The sequence below is a fragment of the Corythoichthys intestinalis genome, chromosome 6 (genome assembly GCF_030265065.1).
Source record: "Corythoichthys intestinalis isolate RoL2023-P3 chromosome 6, ASM3026506v1, whole genome shotgun sequence".
NCBI lineage: Eukaryota > Metazoa > Chordata > Actinopteri > Syngnathiformes > Syngnathidae > Corythoichthys > Corythoichthys intestinalis.
The window spans coordinates 13,541,070-13,565,268 of record NC_080400.1 but is presented as its reverse complement, the minus strand read 5'-3'; the positions used below and the strand labels follow the sequence as shown (position 1 = coordinate 13,565,268).

General features: G+C 39.1%; 1 protein-coding gene across 5 annotated transcripts in view; it reads left to right on the top strand.

Annotated features, from left to right (window-relative positions):
- Window positions 1-24,199, top strand: part of LOC130917793 (roundabout homolog 1-like) — a 621,696-nt gene that overhangs the window by 555,028 nt on the left and 42,469 nt on the right. For all 5 annotated transcript variants that reach the window (XM_057839493.1, XM_057839489.1, XM_057839494.1 and 2 more), the window contains 6 exons: window positions 2,103-2,334; window positions 4,547-4,668; window positions 9,872-10,043; window positions 10,111-10,314; window positions 16,548-16,574; window positions 16,685-16,727. In XM_057839493.1, the coding sequence (XP_057695476.1) occupies window positions 2,103-2,334; window positions 4,547-4,668; window positions 9,872-10,043; window positions 10,111-10,314; window positions 16,548-16,574; window positions 16,685-16,727 (800 nt within the window). The remainder of the gene's footprint in view (window positions 1-2,102; window positions 2,335-4,546; window positions 4,669-9,871; window positions 10,044-10,110; window positions 10,315-16,547; window positions 16,575-16,684; window positions 16,728-24,199) is intronic.

Here is a 24,199-nt window from a genome sequence, read left to right as displayed (position 1 = left end):
GGTCAAAAGTTTACATACACATGTGAGGAACATAATGTCATGGCTCTCTTGAGTTTCCAGTTATTTCTACAACTCAGATTTTTCTCCGATAGAGTGATTGGAACAGATACAAAACAAAAAACATTCATGAAGTTTGGTTCTTTTATGACTTTATTATGGGTTAACAAAAAAAGTGATCAAATCTGCTGGGTCAAAAATATACATACATGGATCTGAAAAAGCAAATCATTGACTTGAACAAGTCAGGAAAGTCACTTGGAGCCATTTCAAAGCAGCTGCAGATCCCAAGAGCAACAGTGCAAACAATTGTTTGTAAGTATAAAGTGCATGGCACAGTTTTGTTACTGCCACGATCAGGAAGAAAACGCAAGCTATCACCTGCTGCTGAGAGAAAATTGGTCAGGAGGGTGAAGATTCACAAAGAATCACCAAAAAGCAGATCTGCCAAGAATTAGAAGCTGCTGGAACACAGGTGTCAGTGTCCACAGTCAAGCGTGTTTTGCATCTCCATGGACTGAGAGGCTGCCGTGCAAGAAGGAAGCCCTTGCTCCAAAAGCGGCACCTTAAGGCTCGACTGAAGTTTGCTGCTGATCACATGGACAAAGACCTTCTGGAGGAAAGTTCTGTGGTCAGACGAAACAAAAATCAAGCTGTTTGGCCAAAATGCCCAGCAATATGTTTGGAAGAGAAAAGGTGAGGCCTTTAACCCCAAGTACACCATGCCTGCCGTCAAGCACGGTGGTGGTTGTATTATGCTGTGGGGCTGTTTAGCTGCCAATGGAACTGGTGCTTTACAGAGAGTAAATGGGATAATGAAGAAGGAGGATTACCTTCAAATTCTTCAAGATAACCTAACATCATCAGCCCGAAGATTGGATCTTGGGCGCAGTTGGGTGTTCCAACAGGACAATGACCCCAAACACACATCAAAAGTGGTAATGGAATGGCTAAATCAGGCTAGAATTAAGGTTTTCGAATGGCCTTCCCAAAGTCCTGACTTAAACCCCATTGAGAACTTGTGGACAATGCTGAAGAAACAAGTCAATGTCAGAAAACCATCAAATTTAACTGAACTGCACCAATTCTGTCAAGAGGAGTGGTCAAAGATTCAACCAGAGGCTTGCCAGAAGCTTGTGGATGGCTACCAAAAGTGCCTAATTGAAGTGAAAATGGCCAAGGGACATGTTACCAAATATTAGCGCTGCTTTATGTATATTTTTGACCCAGCAGATTTGATCCCTTTTTTCTGTTCACCCATAATAAAGTCATAAAAGAACCAAACTTCATGAATGTTTTTTGTGACAAAGAAGTATCTGTTCCAATCACTCTATCAGAGAAAAATCAGAGTTGTAGAAATAACTGGAAACTCAAGAGAGCCATGACATTATGTTCTTCACAAGTGTATGTAAACGTTTGACCACAACTGTATATATGTGATATCTACCATGTCTACCATATCTACCATATCATGTGGGCGTAGTTTGTAGGCTATCGGCTACAGTCAGGTATTATTGGAGCCACCTAGCATCGCGTTTGCTCAGCGTCACAACTTTTTTGCCTCCTCCCCACTCCTGCTCTGGTCTTGGTGAGTCCGTCTCCCTCAAACTTTTCTCACGTCATTCAACCAATGTGGTAACGCATAGTAACGCACGCCTTTCCATCCTCAGTAACGGTAACAGCGTTGCCAAGATGAGAAAAGTAATTAATTAGATTACTCACTACTGAAAAAAATAACACCGTTAGTAACGCCGTTATATTCTAACGCCGTTATTAACAACACTGCCCACAACTAGGGTGTTTGGGTTACATTCGATACGGGTTACTACTCTGTTCTTTTTAAAACAGTTCCAGTGCTTAAACTGTTCTTGAACCCTGCACTTTAGCTGTGAACACTTTTATCCACAGTCTCAATTTTGCTGAAACAGTAAATTATTGCTGCCCTTGGGTAAAATTCCAATTCAACCAAACTTTTTATGGTTTATCTTAATTGCCTCAGACTAGTTTCCTTTTTTCTTGATACACTCGGTCTCCTCTGGAATAAAAATCCCAATGAGTCAACTGTCTCCCACTAATATTGTGGCATTTTTTTCACTGTCCACTAGGTAGAGCAGCAGTCCCAGTACATCCAGGGTTACAAGGTGATGTACAGGCCTTCTCCGGAGGGACAACCGCGGAGTGACTGGGCTATATTCGAGGTGCGCACGCCAGGCGAGGACAGCGCCGTCGTACCTCAACTCCGCAAGGGCGTCACGTACGAGTTCAAAGTGCGGCCATTTTTCAACGAATTCCAAGGCACCGACAGCGACGTGAAAATCGGCCGGACCCTGGAGGAAGGTGTGTCTGCGAGTATGTGTGTGCTTAAGCGCTTTAACACTAGCATGCTTGCTCACACGTTTTCATGTTTACACTCTTTTATATGCACAGCTTGCATGTGTGCGAGTAGACAACAGCTGTTCACACCAGGCAGTGTGAGGGGGGCAGTGGGGAGGGATTATGTTCCAATGTGCCACACTGAAGCATGCTAGCGCCTGTACACCAGAGGTGCCCGAAACATTTACCACGATTGACTGGTAGATAGGTAGAGGGGTAAAAAAGTCAGCTAGTCTCTCAATTAGGGGTGTAACGGTACGCAAGAATCTCGGTTCGGTACGTACCTCGGTTTTGAGGTCACGGTTCGGTTCATTTTCGGTACAGTAAGAAAACAAAATGCAAAATATAAATGTGCTAGTTGTTTATTACACACCTTTGTGCTTTCACCAATAGGAACATTAGCCTATACAAAGCTAGAATTCTGCTGTTAAAGTAGCGGGTATTTAAAGATAATCCAACAACGATTTGCCTTTCAGACCCATATTCGTATTGGTCAGCTTTCTTTCTGAAAGAAATAAGAAATAAGAAGTCCTGTGCTAAAGAGAAAATCAATCCCAATGACAAAGATTTTAACATGTATTTTACAAACTAAATGCCTCAATGAATCCCTTTTTTTTCTTATGAATGGTTTTCAAAAACTTTATTGGTGGATTTATTTTATTATGTGTTTATAGTTTACAAATGTGATGTAGTATTCATTTATATTGTATATTTTATGTTGTATAACTTTAGTTCCTATGTGAATATTAGTTCCTACTTGTTTTGTTGTGGTAGGAGCAGGGGTCGCGTTAACCGAATATTTTCTGTCGTTGACCGATTTTTTAAAACGGTGACGGAAAAAACTGAAGTCCACCTGTCATTTTGACAGGTTGCAATTCACACCTCAGACCACAGGGTGGCGAGTGAGCATATTAATTAGCTATTGTCTCTCTTGAGTGTGTTGCTAAGACCCTTGTGCATCTATTAGAGGTGAGTACACGAACGCTCTTGTACTGTTTAGCCTTTATTGTTGTTGTTTTTGAGATGTTAATAGTTAGCGGGAGTAGTATATGTACTTTGGAGTATTTTTTTTTGTTAGATACTTGTACTTTTACTTAAGTCATTTTTTTGCAACTGTATCTGTACTTTACTTCACTAAAAACAAAAAGAAAAAAGAAGTGAGTACTTCATCCACCACTGCATAAGGGCTACCTGTTTAAATCCAGGGATTTTAACGGAGTTCAGCATGTATCTGAAAGGAGCTAAAGCCTGTTTTTGCAAAACTCACAACAAGCACGCAATCAACCTTGTCCGCCACAGCAAAATACCACTGTTTTCAAACTTCTACCTCAATTGCTGTGAAATTGTAACATTTTTGTACAAAAATACTCTGTTTAGAAATCACTTTAACCTGTGCCTTTAGTCCCCGCTCTGATAAAATGGGCACATCGTGGTAACATTTGAGGACATAAGAGCAGAAATGACAAAAACAGACAAGAGGCAACATTTCCATTTACAACAGGGGGTGCGGCGTTAAGCACGTAACTGCACATTTTTAATTGTGGACCAGATGGAAAAATGTGCTTGTCTGCCAGAGTGTTTACTGGAAAGTGTTTTTCTGTTTTGGATGTCGTTTTGTGCTTAATTGAATGCTGCCTTTGGTGAAAATGATTGCTTTCACATTAACCACCACCCACACTGTCTCTCTAACGTGCATTTGTCATTATTTTAATTATCGCTTTAAAATATCCACTAATTCTCTCCCAAATTAATTAACCGTCCTGCTGGGGAAAATTGAGATGGAACAAAGCCGCGCTTTTTGTTTTTTTTAACTCATTAACTGACATTGATGGCGATAGACAGCTAATCCATTTTAAACAGTAAGGTTTACTGCCAGGCCTCCCAGTCAAAATGGATTTGACGTTTAGGTGTGTCAAAGCAGCCGATGAGTTCTGAGGATAGGGTGTGTATCACATGAAATACACAGTTGGGGTGAATGCGTGGATCATATTTTGTTACTTTTTTATAGTATTTGTGCCATTAAAACTGCGAGGCCAACGTAACTAGGTTCAAAAATCATCCATGCTATTTCTTTGTTGTCTGAAACTAGGCGGGCTTACTGACAGTGGTGATGTAGTGCAAAGGTGTGTATAATGTATTTTTTCCTCCTTTGTCTACACCCCCAACCTCCCATCAGTGCCTAGCGCGCCGCCCCGTGAGGTTACAGTGACTGAAAGCGGCGACAACGGGACTGCCATCGTGGTCTCCTGGCAACCCCCACCAGAGGAGGAGCGGAACGGGGTGGTCCAGGAGTACAAGGTGAACAATCTATTTGGGGGGTGCAGTAGGGACACAAAGCCACACAGAGGCACTTCTAAGTGTCCATGTGTAGTTATCAATTGAGTAGCTCAAAAAAGGTTAAGCAGACTGTTGGGAAATAGTGCCATCTAGTGGGACATATAAAGGTTGTCAGATAATGAAAATATTGTTTTGTTTTTGTTTTTTTATTGTTTTTGTTTTTTAAGCAAATTAAATCAACTATATTCATGGATATTCAAAATATATGTAGTTTGGTTGGTGTGGATTGATATAAAAACATGATTATAATTAGAATGATTCCTTTTTTTTAAGTTAAAAAGGGATGTATTTGTTTGAAAAATATATCAAATCATATTATAAGCATAATGATATTTTTTATCTAAAATATTCAAACTCGATTAAAATCATGTACCTTCACAAATGCTTTTAATGGGGGAAAAAAGATATTTTTACTTAAACGTTTAATAAAATATTTCAGATTATCTGTCACGTTTTTTTTTTTTTTGTACAAGCATGCATCATAAATGTGTAAACCTTCATTGGTAATTAATGAGCAGAATTTTGTATATGATGTCATATATGTGCGGTATTATTACAGTCACGATAATAATTATAATTGTTATTATAATCTTTAAAAGAATCGCCCTTTTCAATGTGTTTTTCATTTTTGATTTTCTTATTCAAGAAATTTGGGGGGGGGGGGGGGGGTCGGACTGGTAATCTGTGAGTTCTGGAGGGTCACAGAACGGCCGGTGCCCTGGACGGCCGCCATTCATTATACATCACTTTTTTTTATCCCCCCTATCCTCTGATTATCTACAGTTCGCATCCAATCCGACAGGTGGCAGCAATGCGCCTGGCTGTTCACCGCCAATCTGATAGACGAGGAATGAAGAAAGCACAGAGTAGCCTTCATTGGTTCCTTCCTTGTGGAAGCAAAATAGCGACGAGCGTTAATGCAAAATATGGATGGTGGTGGCAAATAACAGAAAAGAGCAGGGTAGCGCGGAGAAGGTTAGGGAGAAAAAATTAATGAAACTGGAGAGTGAAGCATTAAAATGTCAACAAAATATTAATAAAATGAATGGTTTTACTTTAAAGTTTAGGTAGTTAAACTGATATGATATATATTTTTAATCATTTATATATCGTTTTGTTTTCTGGTTAATACTTTCCAATGAAGGTTACAATATACAGGATTTGTCTTGAAATGTTTATTGTATTTTCATTGAAATTTATTATTTGTATGGCAAGATTAATTATGGCAGGGGTCTCCAAACCAGTCCTCAAGGGCCGCTGTGGGGCCTGGTTTTTATTTTCAACCGATCGAGTACCGACAGTTTAACCAATGAAGTTTATGCTAAAACAAGCAGCACCTGACTGCAATCAAATGATTACACTTGTAAGACACCAGATTGGTGCAGAGGTGTTGTCTTGTTTTGTTGGAATGAAATCCTGCGCCCGCCGCGGCCCTATGTGGAATAGTTTGGAGACCACTGAATTATGGCACAAACAATGAAGTCGTTTTTATAGACAGAGATATATAGAGATATATTATAATCAATTGGATACGTAAAACTTGCATTGAAAAATAAATTCTTTCATTTGTTTATTCAGGTTGATCATAGAGCTAGTACAGAAAATGCGTCCAACTCCAGTTCAGCCTTGCAGTACTTTGAGCACCCCAAGTCAGACAGTCGCAGTCTAGGTGCACTTGTCATTTTTCACATTGTCTTTTTTTGGGTTCACTGTCAGTTCTTGTTATAAATACCGTAATTTTCGGATTTATTTGGGTGAGTAGGTAACACTTTATTTGACAGAGGTGTCATAAGACCATCATAATTATGGCATGACACTATCATGGGCATCACTAAATGCTTATGACAGATGTCATTAAGTGTCATCCAGCAAATTGTGTCACTAACTCCATCTTTGTCTAGCTCGGATCTTTTACATCCATTCAAAAGTGATATAATTTGCCGCATAACACTAAATGACATCTGTTATAAGCATTCATTAATGCTCATGAAATTGTCATGTCATAACTATGATTGCCTAATGACAGTCTTATGACACCACTGTCAAATAAAGTGTTACCAAATACCATAACTAGCAATTAATGAAACAGCTGGAAGAGTAATTGAAGAAATAATTAGCACGGAACATTAAATATGGATTGTTATTTACATTAATAGCGCCGCAATGCATGCTAGGAGCAGTGTTGTCAGTAACGCGTTAGTTAGTAACGCGTTACTGTAATCTGATTACTTTTTTCAGTAACGAGTAATCTAACGCGTTCATTTTTCTACACCAGTAATCTGATTAAAGTTAGTTTCCTTAGTGTCTCTGCATTACTATTTTTTCATTGCCTCATAACGTATGTAGAATGAAGAATATTGTAGTCATGTACGAAGAGCATTTTGAATGGAAAATGCTAAAATAAAAGTGTCCCGGTACAAGTTTCCATGACAACGTCTTAGCTATTTCCTGTTTTGGTCTCGCGTCACGTGTTGTGGGACTAAGGCGGGTGGACATTAGCGCCAAATGTTGAGACGTTGCGAGGGAATGTTGATCTGTGGATATCCATGAATGAAGGTCAGTATTTTTCCTTCATTCTGGAGGGTATCCGCAAAAGGTTGGACCCCCTACATGCGCGGCCGTTTCGTAGCTTTGCCGTAGCAACGACGGGCAGTCATCGCTCCAAGTTGGCTAGCTTTTTTACATCATATGCGTGTTGGACATTTATGCCGTGAGGTGATGTGTTCGTTTAGCATCTGTGGGATGTGTTGTAAGTCCGATTGAGTGTAAAGTGCTTAGTTGCCGCCACGTTTTGTGGCCAAATTGACCGCGTGTGTGTTGAGAGGAGTACTTCCGGTGTTGTGCCGAAAAATAGCCGCCCCGCGTGAAATGTCCCCCTGACGGAAGCGCCCACACTTAGCTCGTACAACCAGCTTTTTCTTACCAATCGATGGACACGGAAGCGACTTTCTTTTACCGTGAATATGTATTATTTTACTCTGCTTGAACTAATAAATATTGTATTGTGATTATGTATTTTACTCTGCTTGAACTAATGAATCTTGTACTGTGAATCTGTATTATTTTGCTCTGCTTGAACTAATAAATGTCATACCTGTGTGATTGTCATCGGGATATGGTCGTGAAAACCTGTATACTAATACATTTCTGTTCAAAGATGGTTATGTGGCCCAATCCACGATTTGTTACCAAAATACATTACTAGTATTTTGTGTAATTTATTTATTTAAAACTGATTTTACAGTCGAAAATCCATTACTGTAATGCGTCCATGAAAACATTTGACGTTTTCACCTCAATAAAGCCTCATAATTAAGCGCTCCCGTCCAGGGGGACATTTCACGCGGGGGGGACATTTTTCGGCACACAACCTGTTTGTTAATGTGCATGGCTGCACGCGCATCCGCGCCAGCCACCACCTTTGTGTTTATTGCACTGTACAATCCACTTGTGTGTTGTTGATTATTGTGCCGTCAGTTTGCATTGTTTTACATTGGCACTGATATGATGTTAACCATAACCCGAAATTCAGAAGTTTTAACATTAGGCTTCATCTTAGAGTTAGCGGGGTTTAATTGGTCGGTGGAGTTGATTTCAACAAATTCCAAGCAGTTTGTCAGATATTTGTTAGTTTCAGGGCTCTGGAGTGGCTAAGCTAGCGCGAAATTCTGATATTCCCCTTTAAATTCAATCATCGGAAAGTCAATTACATGTGATGACATTTTTCTGTTGTCATTCTTATGTTGAGGCGGCAAAGGGAGAAAAATGGGTCAAAAGTAACTGATAGATTACTTTTAAAGTAACTTAGTTACTTTGATAATGAAGTAATCAGTAAAGTAACTGGATTACTTTTTTGAGGCGTAATCAGTAATCCGTAATTAAATTACTTTTTCAAGTAATCTGTGACAACACTGGCTAGGAGGCATGTTGGACAACAACAATATTGACACCAGGTGGCAGCAGAGGTTGACTGTCTCCCCCAGGGAGCAGTGATGGCCAAATGAAGCTTCACGGTGGTTCATTTGGTCTTATAACAGTCGTATGATGCCGATGTCAAATAGTGTTACCGGTTAATATCTTTTGGTGTATATATCCCATAATACAGTGAGGACAGCAGAGGCTTAAAGTCCAGTGTGTCTTATCCATGAACAAATGTCGTTTTGGTGTCAAAGTTTTTGGGTAGTGGCTTATAGTCAGGCGCGCCTTATAGTGCGAAAATTACGGTACTTGAATAGCATAGAACAGCGGCGGGAAAACCGGCCCTCAAGGCCCGAGGTGGCTTTGTTATAACTGATCCAGCACAGGCAATTTAACCAATGAGGGGTCCGGGGAAAACAAGAAGCCCCTGACTGCAATCAACTGATTGCACTTGTAAGACACCACATTGGTGAAAAGGTGTTCTCTTGATGGGTTGCAACGAAAACCTGCACCCGCTGCCGCCCGTTGTGGAATAGGTTGCCTACTCATGGCATGGAATAATTGCATTCCTTGCAGATACAATAAATAGCCTTCATTTGTACATAATGCTGCAAGTAGTTATTGTCCAAGCCTGTTTGTGCAGACACAATAAATAGCCTTCATTTGTACATAATGCTGCAAGTAGTTATTGTCCAAGCCTGTTTGTCGTATGTTGTATGTGGCATGTTGTCATACAGTATATTACACAAACAACATAATAGCACTTTCATATTCCCACAATTTGCAGTCATTTTATGGCTTTTAGTCCCCAGGAAGCGTGCACGTGTAACATGAAAGCAAATGTTTCTTGGACATTTGGTTCCCTTTGTGGCACTAACATTTGATGTACAGATTGCCGCTCCCCCAAGCCGCTCTAAGTGGCTCAAGATTATTGATTTTACCCCCCCACCCCCAATATCACTGTTTATTTTCCATATAAATGTTATGACTACCCGACTTTAATACTGAGGCATTTTTTGACGTGGCTTGGAAAACATAATGTTAAGTTTTGAGAATACAGCAAAAGTACAAAGTACAGCACAACACGATAGCTGCGTCCCACTGAGCTCAGGCTCTTAGAGCTATGGCTCCAATTTGCCACCATGTAATGTTTGACTCGGTGAACAGAGACACAAAGTTTAAACAGAAATGTTCAGATGGATGCGCTCTCACTCTTAAACGTGTATTTCTGTCTCATTTGTGGAAGATTTGGTGCTTAGGAAACGAGAGCCGGTACCACATCAACCGCACTGTGGACGCCACCACCTTCTCCGTGCTCATTCCCAGTCTGGCTCCGGGGGTCCGCTATGGCGTGGAAGTGGCGGCAAGCACCGGGGCAGGCCCCGGGGTCAAGAGTGACGTCACCTACTTCCAACTCGGTGAGTAGAAAGTACTACCGAATAACGCCTGCGCGACAAAAATAAAATTCTTGATTGTTTGACTCAGATGCATCAGGGAGGATGACGACGGCAGCGGAGGGCCCACAGAATCCTCTATCGCAGCAGATATCTGATGTGGTGAAACAGCCGGCATTTATCGCCGGTATCGGTACCGCATGCTGGATCATCCTGTTGGTCTTCAGCATTTGGCTGTACCGGCACAGGAAGAAAAGGAACGGACTCTCCAGCAGCTACGCTGGAATACGCAAGGGTAAGTATTGATTACGTTATGTGAAGTCTGCCTGCCAGGCTTAAAGATGGTGATGTGACCTTTTGCCCTGTTTCTAACTCATTAGCTGCCATACACTCCCACTCAAAATGGATTGAGCATCTAGCCCTATCAATGCCAAGACCAAAAATATTGTCATATGTCTTGTTTTTTCCCTGCCTCTTAAGTACTACTAGATAACATTTTTGAATACATTGACATTACAAAGAAATAGATTCCCAAAGTACAGTGGGGAGAACAGGTATTTGATACACTACCAATTTTGGTGGTTTTCCCACTTGCAAAGCATGTAAAGGTCTGTAATTTGTATCTTAAGTTCTCTTCAACTGTGAGGGACGGAATCTAATACAAAAATCCAGAAAATCACGTTGTATGATTTTTAAATAATAAATTTGCATTTAATTGCATGAAATGAGTATTTGATACATCACAAAAATCGAACTGAATATTTGGTACAGAAACCTTTGTTTGCTATAACAGATACCAAACGTTTACTGTAGTCCTTGACAAGGTTTGCACACACTGCAGCAGGGATTTTGGCCCACTCCTCCATGCAGATCTTCTCCAGAGCCTCCAGGTTTCGGGGCTGCTGCCAGGCAACATGGACTTTCAGCTCCCTCCATAGATTTTCTATCGGGTTCAGATCTGGTGACTGGCTAGGCCAATCCAGGACCTTAAGATGCTTCTTACGGAGCCACTCTTTAGTTGCCTTGGCTGTGTGCTTTGGGTCGTTGTCATGCTGGAAGACCCAGCCACGACCCATCTTCAGGGCTCTCACTGAAGGAAGGAGGTTGTCAGCCAAGATCTGGCGATACATAGCCCCATCCATCCTCCCCTCAATACGGTGCAGTCGTCCTGTACCCTTGGCAGAGAAGCAGCCCCAAAAAATGATGTTTCCTCCTCCATGTTTCACGGTTGGGATGGTGTTCTTGGGGTTGTACTCATCCTTCTTTTTCTTCCAAACACGACGAGCCGAGTGTAGACCAAAAAGTTCCATTTTGCTCTCATCCGACCACATGACCTTCTCCCATTGCTCCTCTGGATCATCCAGATGGTCAGTGGCAAACTTCAGACGTGTCTGGACATGCACTGGCTTCAGCAGCGGGACCTTGCGTGCACTGTAGGATTTTAATCTATGACGGCGTATTGTGTTTCCTATGGTTTTCTTCGAGACTGTGGTTCCAGCTCTCTATATAGGTCATTGACCAGTTCCTGCCGTGTAGTTCTGGGCTGATCCCTCACCTTCCTCATGATCAGTAATGCCCCATGAGGTGAGATCTTGCATGGAGCCCCAGAACGAGGCAGATTGAACGTCAACTTGAACTTCTTCCATTTTCTAATAATCGCTCCAACAGTTGTTACCTTCTGACCAAGCTGCTTGCTTATTTTGCTGTAGCCCATCCCAGCCTTGTGCAGGTCTATTATTTTATCCCTGATGTCCTTACACAGCTCTTTGGTCTTGGCCATTGTGGAGAGGTTGGAGTTTGTTTGTTTGAGCAGTGAACAGGTGTCTTTTACACAGGTAACAAGTACAAACAGATGCAGTTACTTCCGGTAATGAGTGGAGAACAGGAGGGGCTCTTAAAAAAGAACTAAGAGCCGAAATATTTACTATTTGGTAATGTATCAAATACTGATTTCATGCGGTTAAATACAAATTTATTATTTAAAAATTATACAATGTGATTTTCTGGATTTTTTATTAGATTCCGTCCCTCACAGTTGAAGAGAACTTATGATACTAATTACAGACCTCTACATGGCTTGCAAGTGGGAAAACCAGCAAAATCGTCAGTGTATCAAATACTTGTTCTCCCCACTGTACATTGCGAACTAAATTCTACTTAAAAATCAGCAAGAGCAGGCAAATATTGTTGTTATAATTGTGTTTAATATTCAGGTGTGTCAAATCTATTCCTAGTTTACAGTTAACCTGCTGTCAACTAAATTTACATAGAGGTAACATGAATGAACAGAAATGGAGGAATACTTTCACACATTAAAAAAAAATAGAAAGCAGAAATATAACACAAAATATTAAACAGATACTTCCAAAAATTGATAAAGAAAGCAGTTAGGACCTCTTGAGACTATCTAGTTGAAATGAACCGTGGCAAAGCGTGCAGGGTGGGTTGAGATCTCTTTCTCATGTTCCTTCCGCCTCCTCTTCATCCTCACTCTGCACTCCAACTGCAGGAGGCCTTGCTTTTCAGCGTCTGAAGAGTGTTTGGAAAAGAGTATAATTGCAGCCACGTGAAGTAACAGAGCGCTCAGGGTGAGGCAGGTTAAAACAGGACATTAATTATATTCTGTAGCAGTATATGTCATTAGAAAGCTATATTTTGGCCTCGGATTGAAGCAATTTTCGCCTTGATTTATTTTCTTCGTCAAAGCGCATTTCTCACGCTCAGACTTAATTGCGTCAACAACTGCATATTCGCCTCAGATGTCTCATTTGGACTGGGTTCAAAGGCGTGAGGGCGGCGGAGTAGGGTGCTATGTGGTGTGTCCTGTGCCATTGCATCAAATCTTCCACGACTTTCTGTTTTCTGAGTTCAAAAGAGTAGAAAACAGCTTCTAAAACTCTTTTTCTGCCAAGACGACATGTAAGTCATTTGCCCCATTTAGAGTCCGAGGATGACTAAGGTATTCTTAGTTGGGATGGGAATTTCGACTAATTTCCTTACCGACTAGTCTCAGATTTTATTGCGATTAGTTGACTAGCCCATGAGCAAGAAAAATCGGAATTTATTACACATACAGTGGTACTTCGAGACACAATCTCTTCGACACATGATCTTTTCGACATCCGTAATGTAAAAATGTGACGATTTATGACAACGCCGCAGTTTCTTTGTTTTGCCGCAAGACGGACGCACGGTTGATACGGTCATGCTATAGACGTATTGTACTAAACCACAGCAAATGCTCATTTATGCATTTAAATGCTACTTTGTTGTATACTGTTTATTGATCAAACTCCAAACTACTCACGCACAAGCTCAAATGCACCGCACTCGTTGTGACGCAAGACATCAATGGAAAGTAGAGCTGAAACAAATACTCGAGCAACTCGAGTAACTCGAGTTTAAAAACTGATCCGAGTAATTTTATTCACCTCGAGTAATCGTTTATTTTGACAGCTCTAAGCTTAAAAAAACGGCAAAAACCCTTACATCAGCCGACAGCCGCTACAAACGACGCCGACGTTGCTAAATACTAGCCCGCACGATGCTACGGTGATAGCAGGTAGCGTCTGATGAATCTCACAGAGATCACATGTATGTTGAACTAGATGTGAAATGACAGACTAGGCCGCTTCTGGGCAGCGTTAGTAAACAGCCGCCATCTTAAAGCAGTAGAGCGCTAAGCACTAATAAAAAGCGCTAAGCGCTAATAAATAAGATTAACGTTACTGTCACTAGCTCACGTAACGTTAGCCCTGCGGAGGGCTAGGTTTCTATTAATTATGACCACTGTCAATGCGTGGCTAACGTGTCTTACATACAGGCTTTAACATAACATAGTGTTGTGGAGTGATGAGGGTGTAAAATAAAAACTCAATAATGCTAACTATCAATTTTAGCTCAGTAGTCATTGCTGGATAAAACACCAAGTAGCACTGGTCCCTAATGTGCTCTAATACAGCCTGTATAATGCATTTATTTTGAACACTGCAAAAACTCAAAATCCTATCAGGACTTACAGTTTAGACTAACTTAAAACTTAACTAGAGCTTAAAAATGGCTTTAAACAAATAGAAATTCAATTGAAACACATGGGAAAAAATCCAAAGTTTTAAGTGATGTGTGTTATCAAGTGTAACGGTATTTTTAGGTATATATATATATATATATATATATATATATATATATATATATATATATATATATATATATATATATATATATTTATATATATATATTTATATATATATTTTTTTCTTTTAATAAGATCTAAAGGTTTTTTGAGTGAAAGCAGTTTTTTTTTATTCTAGTTACATCTGAGATGCAATTGTTGGCTGTTTTCAACAATATACATCAAAAATAAAGACATTGATTGACTGAAAATGTTTCAAAATTAGATGAAATGTCTTGTTTTCTCATGTATATTTATAATTGCTCTTCACCTAAAAATATATTTGTTTTATCCGATTTCTCGATTAATCGATAGAATTTTCAGTCGATTACTCGATTACTAAAATATTCGATAACTCCAGCCCTAATGGAAAGTGACTTTAGAACGCGAGTGTAGCGGTGATGAAGCAAATTTATTTTATTTTCATTCGTGTACAATTTATTTGGCGCCAAAAATGTTCAATCAAGTCCACTTACTATTAAAAATGTCCACTTTTTTGCTGACGATTGTATTCTATATGCGCCTGGTTCTTCCCCATCTCTAGCTCTGACTCATTTACAGACTGCTTTTGATAGTTTACAAATATCTCTTCATAATCACAGATTAGTTTTCAATTCTGAAAAAACTAAATACATGGTTTACTATACTTCCACTATTACCTCATTTGCTCCCAGAAACGTATAAAAACGTTCTATTTTTAAATGCTCCACTGGCCCACAAACGTATTTATACGTCTTTTGCGTTTTTAAAAAAAAATTTTTATAAGAAGCATATATAGCTTCCGCTGTATCTGAGAAACAAAGAGCAACGCTCCAAACCCCTTTTAAAGCAATAAAACTGGCCACTGGAGGGCAGTAGCGCATTTTGGAAGACCAGGCAACCGATTCAACAGCAGTGAACGGCCGGGCAGCTTTGTCAGAGCGCTGGCGGCATGAAGCCAGGCGGCGCTCCGACCGGACAAAACAACGAGAGGACGCCTGGGACGCCAGGCGCTGGACGACCGTGCAAAATGAGTGAAACCCCCCGTGGAGCGGCTCGCCAAGCAGACCCCGCAGAAATGCAAAAATAATCCATCTTTGTGAGACAGACAACGATGAGGGAAAAGTTTACTTTGCTATCAAAAGCTGTATTTGTATTGTTCATTATATTTTGTAAAAGGAAAACATTATTCAGATGTTTGGGATGTAACTAATGCAAAAAATAGCTGTGTTAAAGTCAAAGTTATGTTTGAAATGTATGCGTTTACAAAAAGCTCATTTTCTCCGTTTTTTCATCAGAAATTGGAAAATTGCTCAAACTAAGCTCTTTTCTAATGCTGATTTCTAAAGAATGGAAAAAGATACAAACTTACTTTTTTTCTGCTGAAAGAAGAGAGTCTAACCTTTCTTTTGGTGGGTTCCAAGTTTATATAGCAATAGAACATACTTTTCTGTGGGCCTTGCAAAATCAGTCAAAATCCAGAAAAAACGGCCGGGAGCGAAGGGCCTTGCTCTGGAGAAAATGGCTGGGAGTGAAAGAGTTACTGACAATGACTTACCCGGAATCAAATCCCTAAATGGTACTCAAATTACTTTCACCGATTCATACAAATACTTAGGAATTTGGATTGACAGTAATTTATCATTCAAAACTCATATTCATCATCTAATCCGTAAATTTAAATTTAAACTTAGCTTCCTGTATAGAATCAAAGGCTGTCTGTCAACTTCTAACCGAAAAACCATTGTATTATCTTCTTTTGTTTCTGTACTTGATTATGGGGACATCCTGTACTGTCAAGCATCTCCATCAACTCTTCAACAGTTAAACCCGGTCTATCACAGTGCACTACGACCAATGACACCAATGACAATTTCTACACTCATCATTGTACCCTTTATCAAAACGTTGGTTGATCCTCACTACAGTCAAGAAGAAATATCCGTATCATGTTATTCATCTATAAGGCTTTACTTTGCAAACTTCCGAATTACCTCACATCTCTCCTGTCATTCAAATCCAGTAACTACAAAACACGATCATCCAACTACTTAACCCTAAACATTCCATCTTGGTGATTTTAAATCTCTTTTGTCTGATGTTTTTACTGATTATTGTAACTGTTTCCGTTAGAGTATTTTGTGTTGTTTGATAATTGTGAATGTTTCTTTGTGCTCAGGCCTCTCTTGTAAAAGAGATATTAATCTCAATGAGACTGCCTGATAAAATAAAGATAAAATAAAAAAATTAATTGTTGGTCACATCTTTAATACACAGTTATTATTACTTTTTGTTTACTTTTCGAGTATTTTAATTTTTTAAGTGAAAGATGGAAGTTTTTAATTGTATTTGTTCAAACTTTTCCTCCTTTTCAACAGTGCCATCTTTCACCTTCACACCAACTGGTAAGTGTGGGCACACACAGACACACACACGCACGCAAGTGGGTTTTAATTGTATAATGGATAACTGTAGTTCATTGTACTTTATGATTTGTCACGATTTGTCATTCCAGTGGCGTACCAAAGAGGCGGAGAAGGAGTGAGCAGTGCTGGAAGGTAAGAAATGCTCAGAAAAGATAAAGCATATTTAAGGCAATGAAATCAATGAAAGAAAATTAATTTTAACGGCATGGAAACAAAATACCCTTTGCAATGACTAAGATTATAATTAGGGTTGTTTCGATCATGTTTTTTTTTGCTCCCGATCCCGATCGTTTTAGTTTGAGTATCTGCCGATCCCAATATTTCCCGATCCGATTGCTTTTTTTTTGCTCCCGATTCAATTCCAATCATTCCCGATAATTTTTCCCGATCATATACATTTTGGCAATGCATTAAGAAAAAAATGAATAAAACTCGAATATATACATTCAATATACAGTACATAAGTACTGTATTTGTTTATTATGACAATAAATCCTCAAGATGGCATTTACATTATTAACATTCTTTCTGTGAGAGGGATCCATGGATAGAAAGACTTGTGACTTTGTATATTGTGACTAAATAATGCCATCTAGTGTATTTGTTGAACTTTCAGTAAATGATACTGTAGACATGCCCAAATGCATGATGGGAAATGGAACCATGACTGTGCGTAGTGCTACCAATTGATATATCTTCTCTGCATTGGGAAATAACATAAGGTGTTAAGAAAAAGATTAAATGCTACCTTGCTTCCCCACATTGCTTCCCATGATACTTCAAATCGTAGGGAGAGGGATTGTAAGGCTTTAGCCAATTAAAAAAAGGCTCCAAAGGCTGCCAAAATTCACTCCACTCATTTTAAGCTGCCTTTTATCTCTCTATATAGGTAAAACAGCGCGATTACTGATTGAGCGCGACAATGCGTGAGTGGGTCGTGCAGCGCATGCATTAATTGCATTAATTTTAACATGATACTTTTTTTTTTTTTTAATTAATTGCCGCCGTTATCGGGATAAATTTGATAACCCTACCTTAAGCCTAAACTAAAGACTCTGGATGAGTGTAACATATTATGTCTGTAACGTTAAATACAATTAGAAAACGATTTAATTTAAAAAAAAAATATATATATATATATATATATATATATATATATATATATTGAAAAAAAGGCATGGCTGATATTATTTTGCCGATTTCGATACTTTGAAAATGACGTGATCGGACCCGATCGATCGGGACATCTGTAATTATAATCTAACTGGAATAGTTCTAGGGCTGTCAAAATTATCGCGTTAACGGGCGGTAATTAATTGTTTAAATTAATCACGTTAAAATATTTGACACTTTTTACGCACATGCCCCACTCAAACAGATTAAAATGACAGCACAGTGTCATGTGCACGTGTTACTTGTGTTTTTTGTTTTTTTGTCGCCCTCTGCTGGCGCTTGGGTGCAACTGATTTTATGGGTTTCAGCATAATGAGCATGGTGTAATTATTGACATCAACAATAGCGAGCTACTAGTTTATTTTTGGACTGAAAATTTTGCAAATTTTATTAAAACGAAAATATTAAGAGGGGTTTTAATATAAAATTTCAATAACTTGTACTATCATTTATCTTTTAAGAACTACAAGTCTTTCTATCCATGGATCGCTTGAATAGAATGTTAATAATGTTAATGACATCTTTTTGATTTATTGTTGTAATAAACAAATACAGTACTTATGTACAGTATGTTGAATGTATATATCCTTCTTGTGTCTTATATTTCCATTCCAACAATAATTTACAGAAAAATAAGGCATATTTTATAGATGGTTTGGTTTGCGATTAATTATGATTAATTTTTGAGCAGTGATTAACTCGATTAAAATTTTTAATCGTTTGACAGCCCTAGTTTCATCGTGAATATAAGATTTGAATAAGTAAAAATTAGAAAAGAAATAACTGCAAAAAATGCAAATGATGAGTGCTAACGTACTCTAAAGTACGTACCCGACTTACATGAGTTCGACTTTACGACGCCCGAGTCTCGTTTTTTGTGTGTGTGTGTGTGTGTGTGTGTGTGTGTGTGTGTGTGTGTGTGTGTGTGTGTGTGTGTGTGCATGCTTTTATCTTGGCGCAGGAAGTTTAGAGCAGGTAGTACTAATTGCATGCAAGTAAGAGTGCATGTACACACAAAGAAAAACATATTTGCATACACGAAGAAGAGTGCCTGGGGACAGACACACACAAGGAAGAGCACATTTGTTCCAACGAAGAAGTTGTGCAGCCACGTGGGGGGGGGGGGGGGGGGGTGTTGGGCGTGCAAGCCTGCACACACATTTGTTGCTTGTGAAGCATCCACGGAGGCAACACCTGTAAATAACACATTTGTACTGTTTATTGTGCATTTTCAATTGTGATGGAATACTTGGGGCGAGTTTGAGTGATTGTTTTTGATAATGTGCAGACGCTAACTGATAGCCTACATGCTAATCGTTTGTGCTGATTGTTATTACTGTATCAGCTGCAAGTTATATATGCAAATTTGAATTGCTGTTATTAAAGGTGAAACGGATTTTATTTTATTTTATTTTCGTTTCATTCTTCAAGTGTTGAGTCATGAGCAGATGAAAAAAGTCAGCAACCCACACTGATTTCTTTCATCCTCATTTCAGAGCTTAGCTCGCTGTCTAGCTAGGACTTAGGTCCAGCGTCATGGTGAGGATGGTACAATGACACATAATACATGTTTTTTATAGTTATTTTGAGATTCAGGTTTTTTTTTAGAAGTACTTAATTGTTAAGCCTGACTTACGCAGAAATTTGGTTTACGTCGCCAGCATAGGAATGGAACTCGTTCGTAACCCGGGGACTACCTGAATGTACGTAAAAAATTTTGAAAAATGGACATTGAAGACAAAATCAATGAAAATTAAGTGATAAAATATACATTGGTATGAAAAAGTATCTGAACCTTTTGGAATTTCTTACATTTCTGCATAAAATCACAATCTGAATCATTAATCTGATCTGATCTTTGTCAAAACCACACAGATGAAAACACAGTGTCTGCTTTAACTAAAACCACCCAAACATTTATAAGTTTTCATAGTTTAATGAGGATAGCATGCAAACAATGACATAAGGGGGAAAAATAAGTAAGTAAACCATCTGCCTAAGGAGACTTAAAGAGCAATTGAAACCAATTTTTAGCAAACAATTTAAGACAAGTGTGTGCCCAATCACTGATGAGTGGTTTAAAGCTGCCCTGCCCACAATAAAACACACACCTGGTAAGAATTGTCTTGATGAGAAGCATTGTCTGATGTGCATCATGGCTTGGTCAAAACAACTGTCTGAAGACCTGAGATCAAGGAGTGTTGATTTTTATCAAGCTGAGAAAGGATACAAAACCATCTCTAAAAGTCTGGATGTTAATCAATCGACAGTCAGAGAAGTTGTCTTCAAATGGAGAGAGTTGGCACTGTTGCTTCTCTCCCAAGGAGTGGCGGTCCACCACAGATGACGCCAAGAGTTCAGCACAGAATACTCAGAGAGGTAAAAAAAGAACCGAGTGTCTGCTAAAGACTTAAAGAAATCACTGGAAGTCCAATATCTCTGTGCACACATCAACTATATGTAAAACTATGGCCAAGAATGGTGTTCATGCGAGGAAACCCCTGCTGTCGAAAAAAACATTGTTGCTGGTTTAATGTTCGCAAAAATGCACTTGGACAAGCCACAGAAGTTTTGGCAAAATACTTTGTGGACTGATGAAATCAAGGTTGAATTGTTTGGGAGTAACACACAACGTCATGTTTGGAGGAAAAAGGGAACCGCTCACCAACATCAACACCTCATTCCCACTGTGAAGCATGATGGAGGGAGCATCATGACTTGGGGCTGTTTTGCTACCTCAGGGCCTGGACAACTTGCAATCATTAATGGAACTATGAATTCAAAATTTTATCAGGATGTTTTGCAGAAAACTTGAGGCCGTCTGTCAGACAATTGAAGTGAAAAAGAGGATGGATGCTGCAACAAAACAATGATCCAATACACAGAAGTAAATCAACTTCAAAATGGTTCAGAACAACAAAATACACGTTCTGGAGTGGCCAAGTCAAAGTCCACATTTGAACCCCATTAAGACGCTTTGGCATGACCTAAAGACAGCGATTCATACCAGACATCCCAGGAATCTGACTGAACTACAGCAGTTTTGTCGAGAAGAATGAGCCAAGATTAGTCCTGATCGATGTGCCAGACTGATCTGCAGCTACAGGAAGCGTCTGGTTGAAGTTATTGCTGCCAAAGGGGAGCCACTAAATTTTTTGAAATGCGATGGTTCGTTTACTTATTTTTCTCCCTCCTGTCATTGTTTGCATAGTATCCTCATTAAAAATATGAAAACCTATAAATGTTTGGGTGGTTTTAGTTTTTGCAGACATTGTTTTTTCATCTGTGTGGTTTTGACAAAGATCAGATCACAAAAAATGGTGATTTTATGCAGAAATGTGAGAAATTCCAAAAGATTCAGATACTTTTTCATACCACTGTACGTACTATAATCTTTGGAGTTTTTTGTTGGGTTTTTTTTTCTGGCTCACTTGCTTCTTGTAAAGTTGGGTGGTTTCAGCTTATATTGTGAAAGAATTACAGTACTTGGTGCTAATGTTTGGACACCCTAGGATGACCAAATATTTTTCAAAAATATGAGAAATACAGTTGCATCATTGAAAATTTCAATACAAAAAACAGTCAAAAAATGTGGAATATTGTGGAAAGATATAATAAAACGCTGGAAAATACAACATAGATAAAATACAAAAATAAATAAAAATAGAAACATGTGAAAAAAGTATACTCTCATGAATAAAAAAAATATTTACTACAATACAGTGCATATTTGTGTCCCCCCAAAATATTCTGAATTATGGAAAATATTGGGGAGTTTGAATACTTAATAGATTCAATGCTTGCTTATGCTTGAATTTGCCATTTGAATGCTGTCAGAAAATGACACAACTTGTTGGCTTGAATTATGAGTTTCACCTTCAGCTCTACTGAGTTTTTGTAACTGTTGGCAAAAAAGTGATTATTATGTGAGAGTATTCTTTACCAGGCCAAATGTAAATTCATATTTGGTCAGCAGTTGTCACCCGTTTTCAGCTCTGAGGACTTGTATTTTATTTTTCCACCATCTTTTCTCAACATAATGACTGATAAGTTATTAAAAATAATGAAAGAGCTGGAGGTGTTTGAGCTGTGTGTACTTCCCTCATCTGAACTACAGAGGGCGTGCTGTGACTTCGCAATGCCACAGAATGGTGTGATCCATGATTAGTGGGTTCACTGGGGTTGGGGGAGTTACTTAAACGAGATGATGTGTAGAAAAACTCACGACCACCAGGCTGCGCCGTTGCATCATTGCAAAACATGGACACTCACACATACCGTATAGTGCAAACGCCCTTTATGTGGTGGAATGGTACATTTTATACTAGAAAAACACTGCAGGTCAAGGCTTGTGCAAAGCTGCATGAATACATTTTGAGGAAAATGTTCAGAACTCGCAAGTCGTGGCAATTGTGAGTCAAGGTGCTATTATGAAATTTAAAATTGGATAATTCATTTAATTCATTTGAACTCTTTGGCTGCAATTTACAGCATGCTAAGTTAGGGTGACCATATTTTGATTTCCAAAAAAGAGGACACTCGGCCCGGCCTCGAGACACTTGAATTTTACTCGAAGATCAATCAAAGATGCGTATATCTCCCACTTTTTTTTACTCAACAGGCTTTATTCTTCCTTAAAAAAAAAAAAAAAAGAAGAAGAATTATTTTAAAAAAATGATAGTCCACTTAATACACACACACAGTTGGCTATGTGCCAACTCAACATTTTTGAAAATTACGATCACGACAATTGTCGATGACAAAATGTTATTCCCACTCAATTTTTATTCTCAAATAATGTTCTAAATTGTACGCAAACAATAACTGAAATAAACTGACAAGCGATTCAACCAGCATGTTTCCAAACGCAGCAGTTCAAATTCAAAACTACATTGCCCATAATCAAAAAATCAGACTTTGCTATAAAAGTTTACTACCATCGGCAGCGCAAAGATGCGACAACAAACGGAATTTTACAGATTACACCAGTACAAATCTCCGACAGAAGTCAACAGTTGCCATTATATACGTATTTATCGTAAAAAAAAAACAAACTCATAAGCAACACAGCTATTTAGCTATACTAGCATTCAACCACTGACTAACGCAGAACAATTACAAGATTCATACAATATACTGCTTCTCTGTGTACACATATAACCCTATGTACAACAGAAGATACGTGATCGACATTAACAGGAGAAACTTACAGAAAGGTGTATGGAGCCGCGTTTTTTAGAACTTCTTATTGAACTCCTTACTGTAGTCTGAGCTCTCGCCAATCCGTCAGTAGATGGTGGTAATTCTCCATGAAACAAAGGGTGAACTGCCAACAAAAAAGAAGAGGATGATCTACTCCTTCTCCCGCCCCTACTAGTAGGAGCAACGTCAACGCAGGCAAGCGCTGCCCCCTAGCGGCCGGAGAAATTCTCTTCAAGATGGTCCCGTAAAAAAAAATCATAAAAACCGGACATTTTTATGAATTTATAAAACCCGCCCGGACAACGAGGATACTGCGTGAAAGTAGGACTTGTCCGGGCAAAAGAGGACGTTTGGTCACCCTATGCTAAGTAGGACCTTTAAGATAAACGTAACTAAAATATTTTAAGGCTCCCCTGAACAGTTAATACATAGCTCATTCATTTCATGTTGGACATGTGTTTAGTAATCCAAAGTGTGCTAGAAAAGAAGCATATTTATGTATATGGCAGAAAACACTCAGATGACTTGGAAGTTCTGTCCTGAGACCCCCAATTTGACCAAATTTCAAAATAGTCCTATATGCAAATGTGATACATCGTTGGAATGCTTAAAATCTCTATTTTCTGGGGGAAGAAATTTTTTGAACAGGAGGGCATTAAAAAAAAAAAAAAAAATTAAACAGCAAAGCCCTAACTCAGTACTTCTCAAATAGTGGGGCGCGCCCCCCTGGGGGGGCGCAGAGCAATGCCAGGGGGGGCGCATGTGACCTCGGGGAACATGTTTTATGTGTTTTTTTTTTTTTTTTTTTTTGCCGTACTGGAATAAAGTGTACTTGCACATCCACTCAGTAGGTGGCAGTGGCGCTCTCATTTTCAGAGTGCGCGCAGTATTTTTGAATTAAGGAAGAGCACTCAGCACACACAGACAACAGATATGAAGAGCAGTGTGCCACCGCCGTTTTCGAAAGCCGTTTTTCCGACCGGACTCACGCAGCGACCCACTGTCTTGTCCGGTTCTCACGTCGCCGCCCGAGAAGTGCCATTTTCGGCTTGGGATCGTCACGACGACTGCCCTCACCTACGGTTCTACCTCGGCCGCCGTGAATGCGCTTTTTTCGTGCCGTTTGCCTTTTAGTTTTGACTTTTAATACAGTGGGTGATGATGAAAGACCACTGTTTACTGTGTCTAAAAATAATTATAGCAGACAGCAAGAAGCCAAATCAATCATT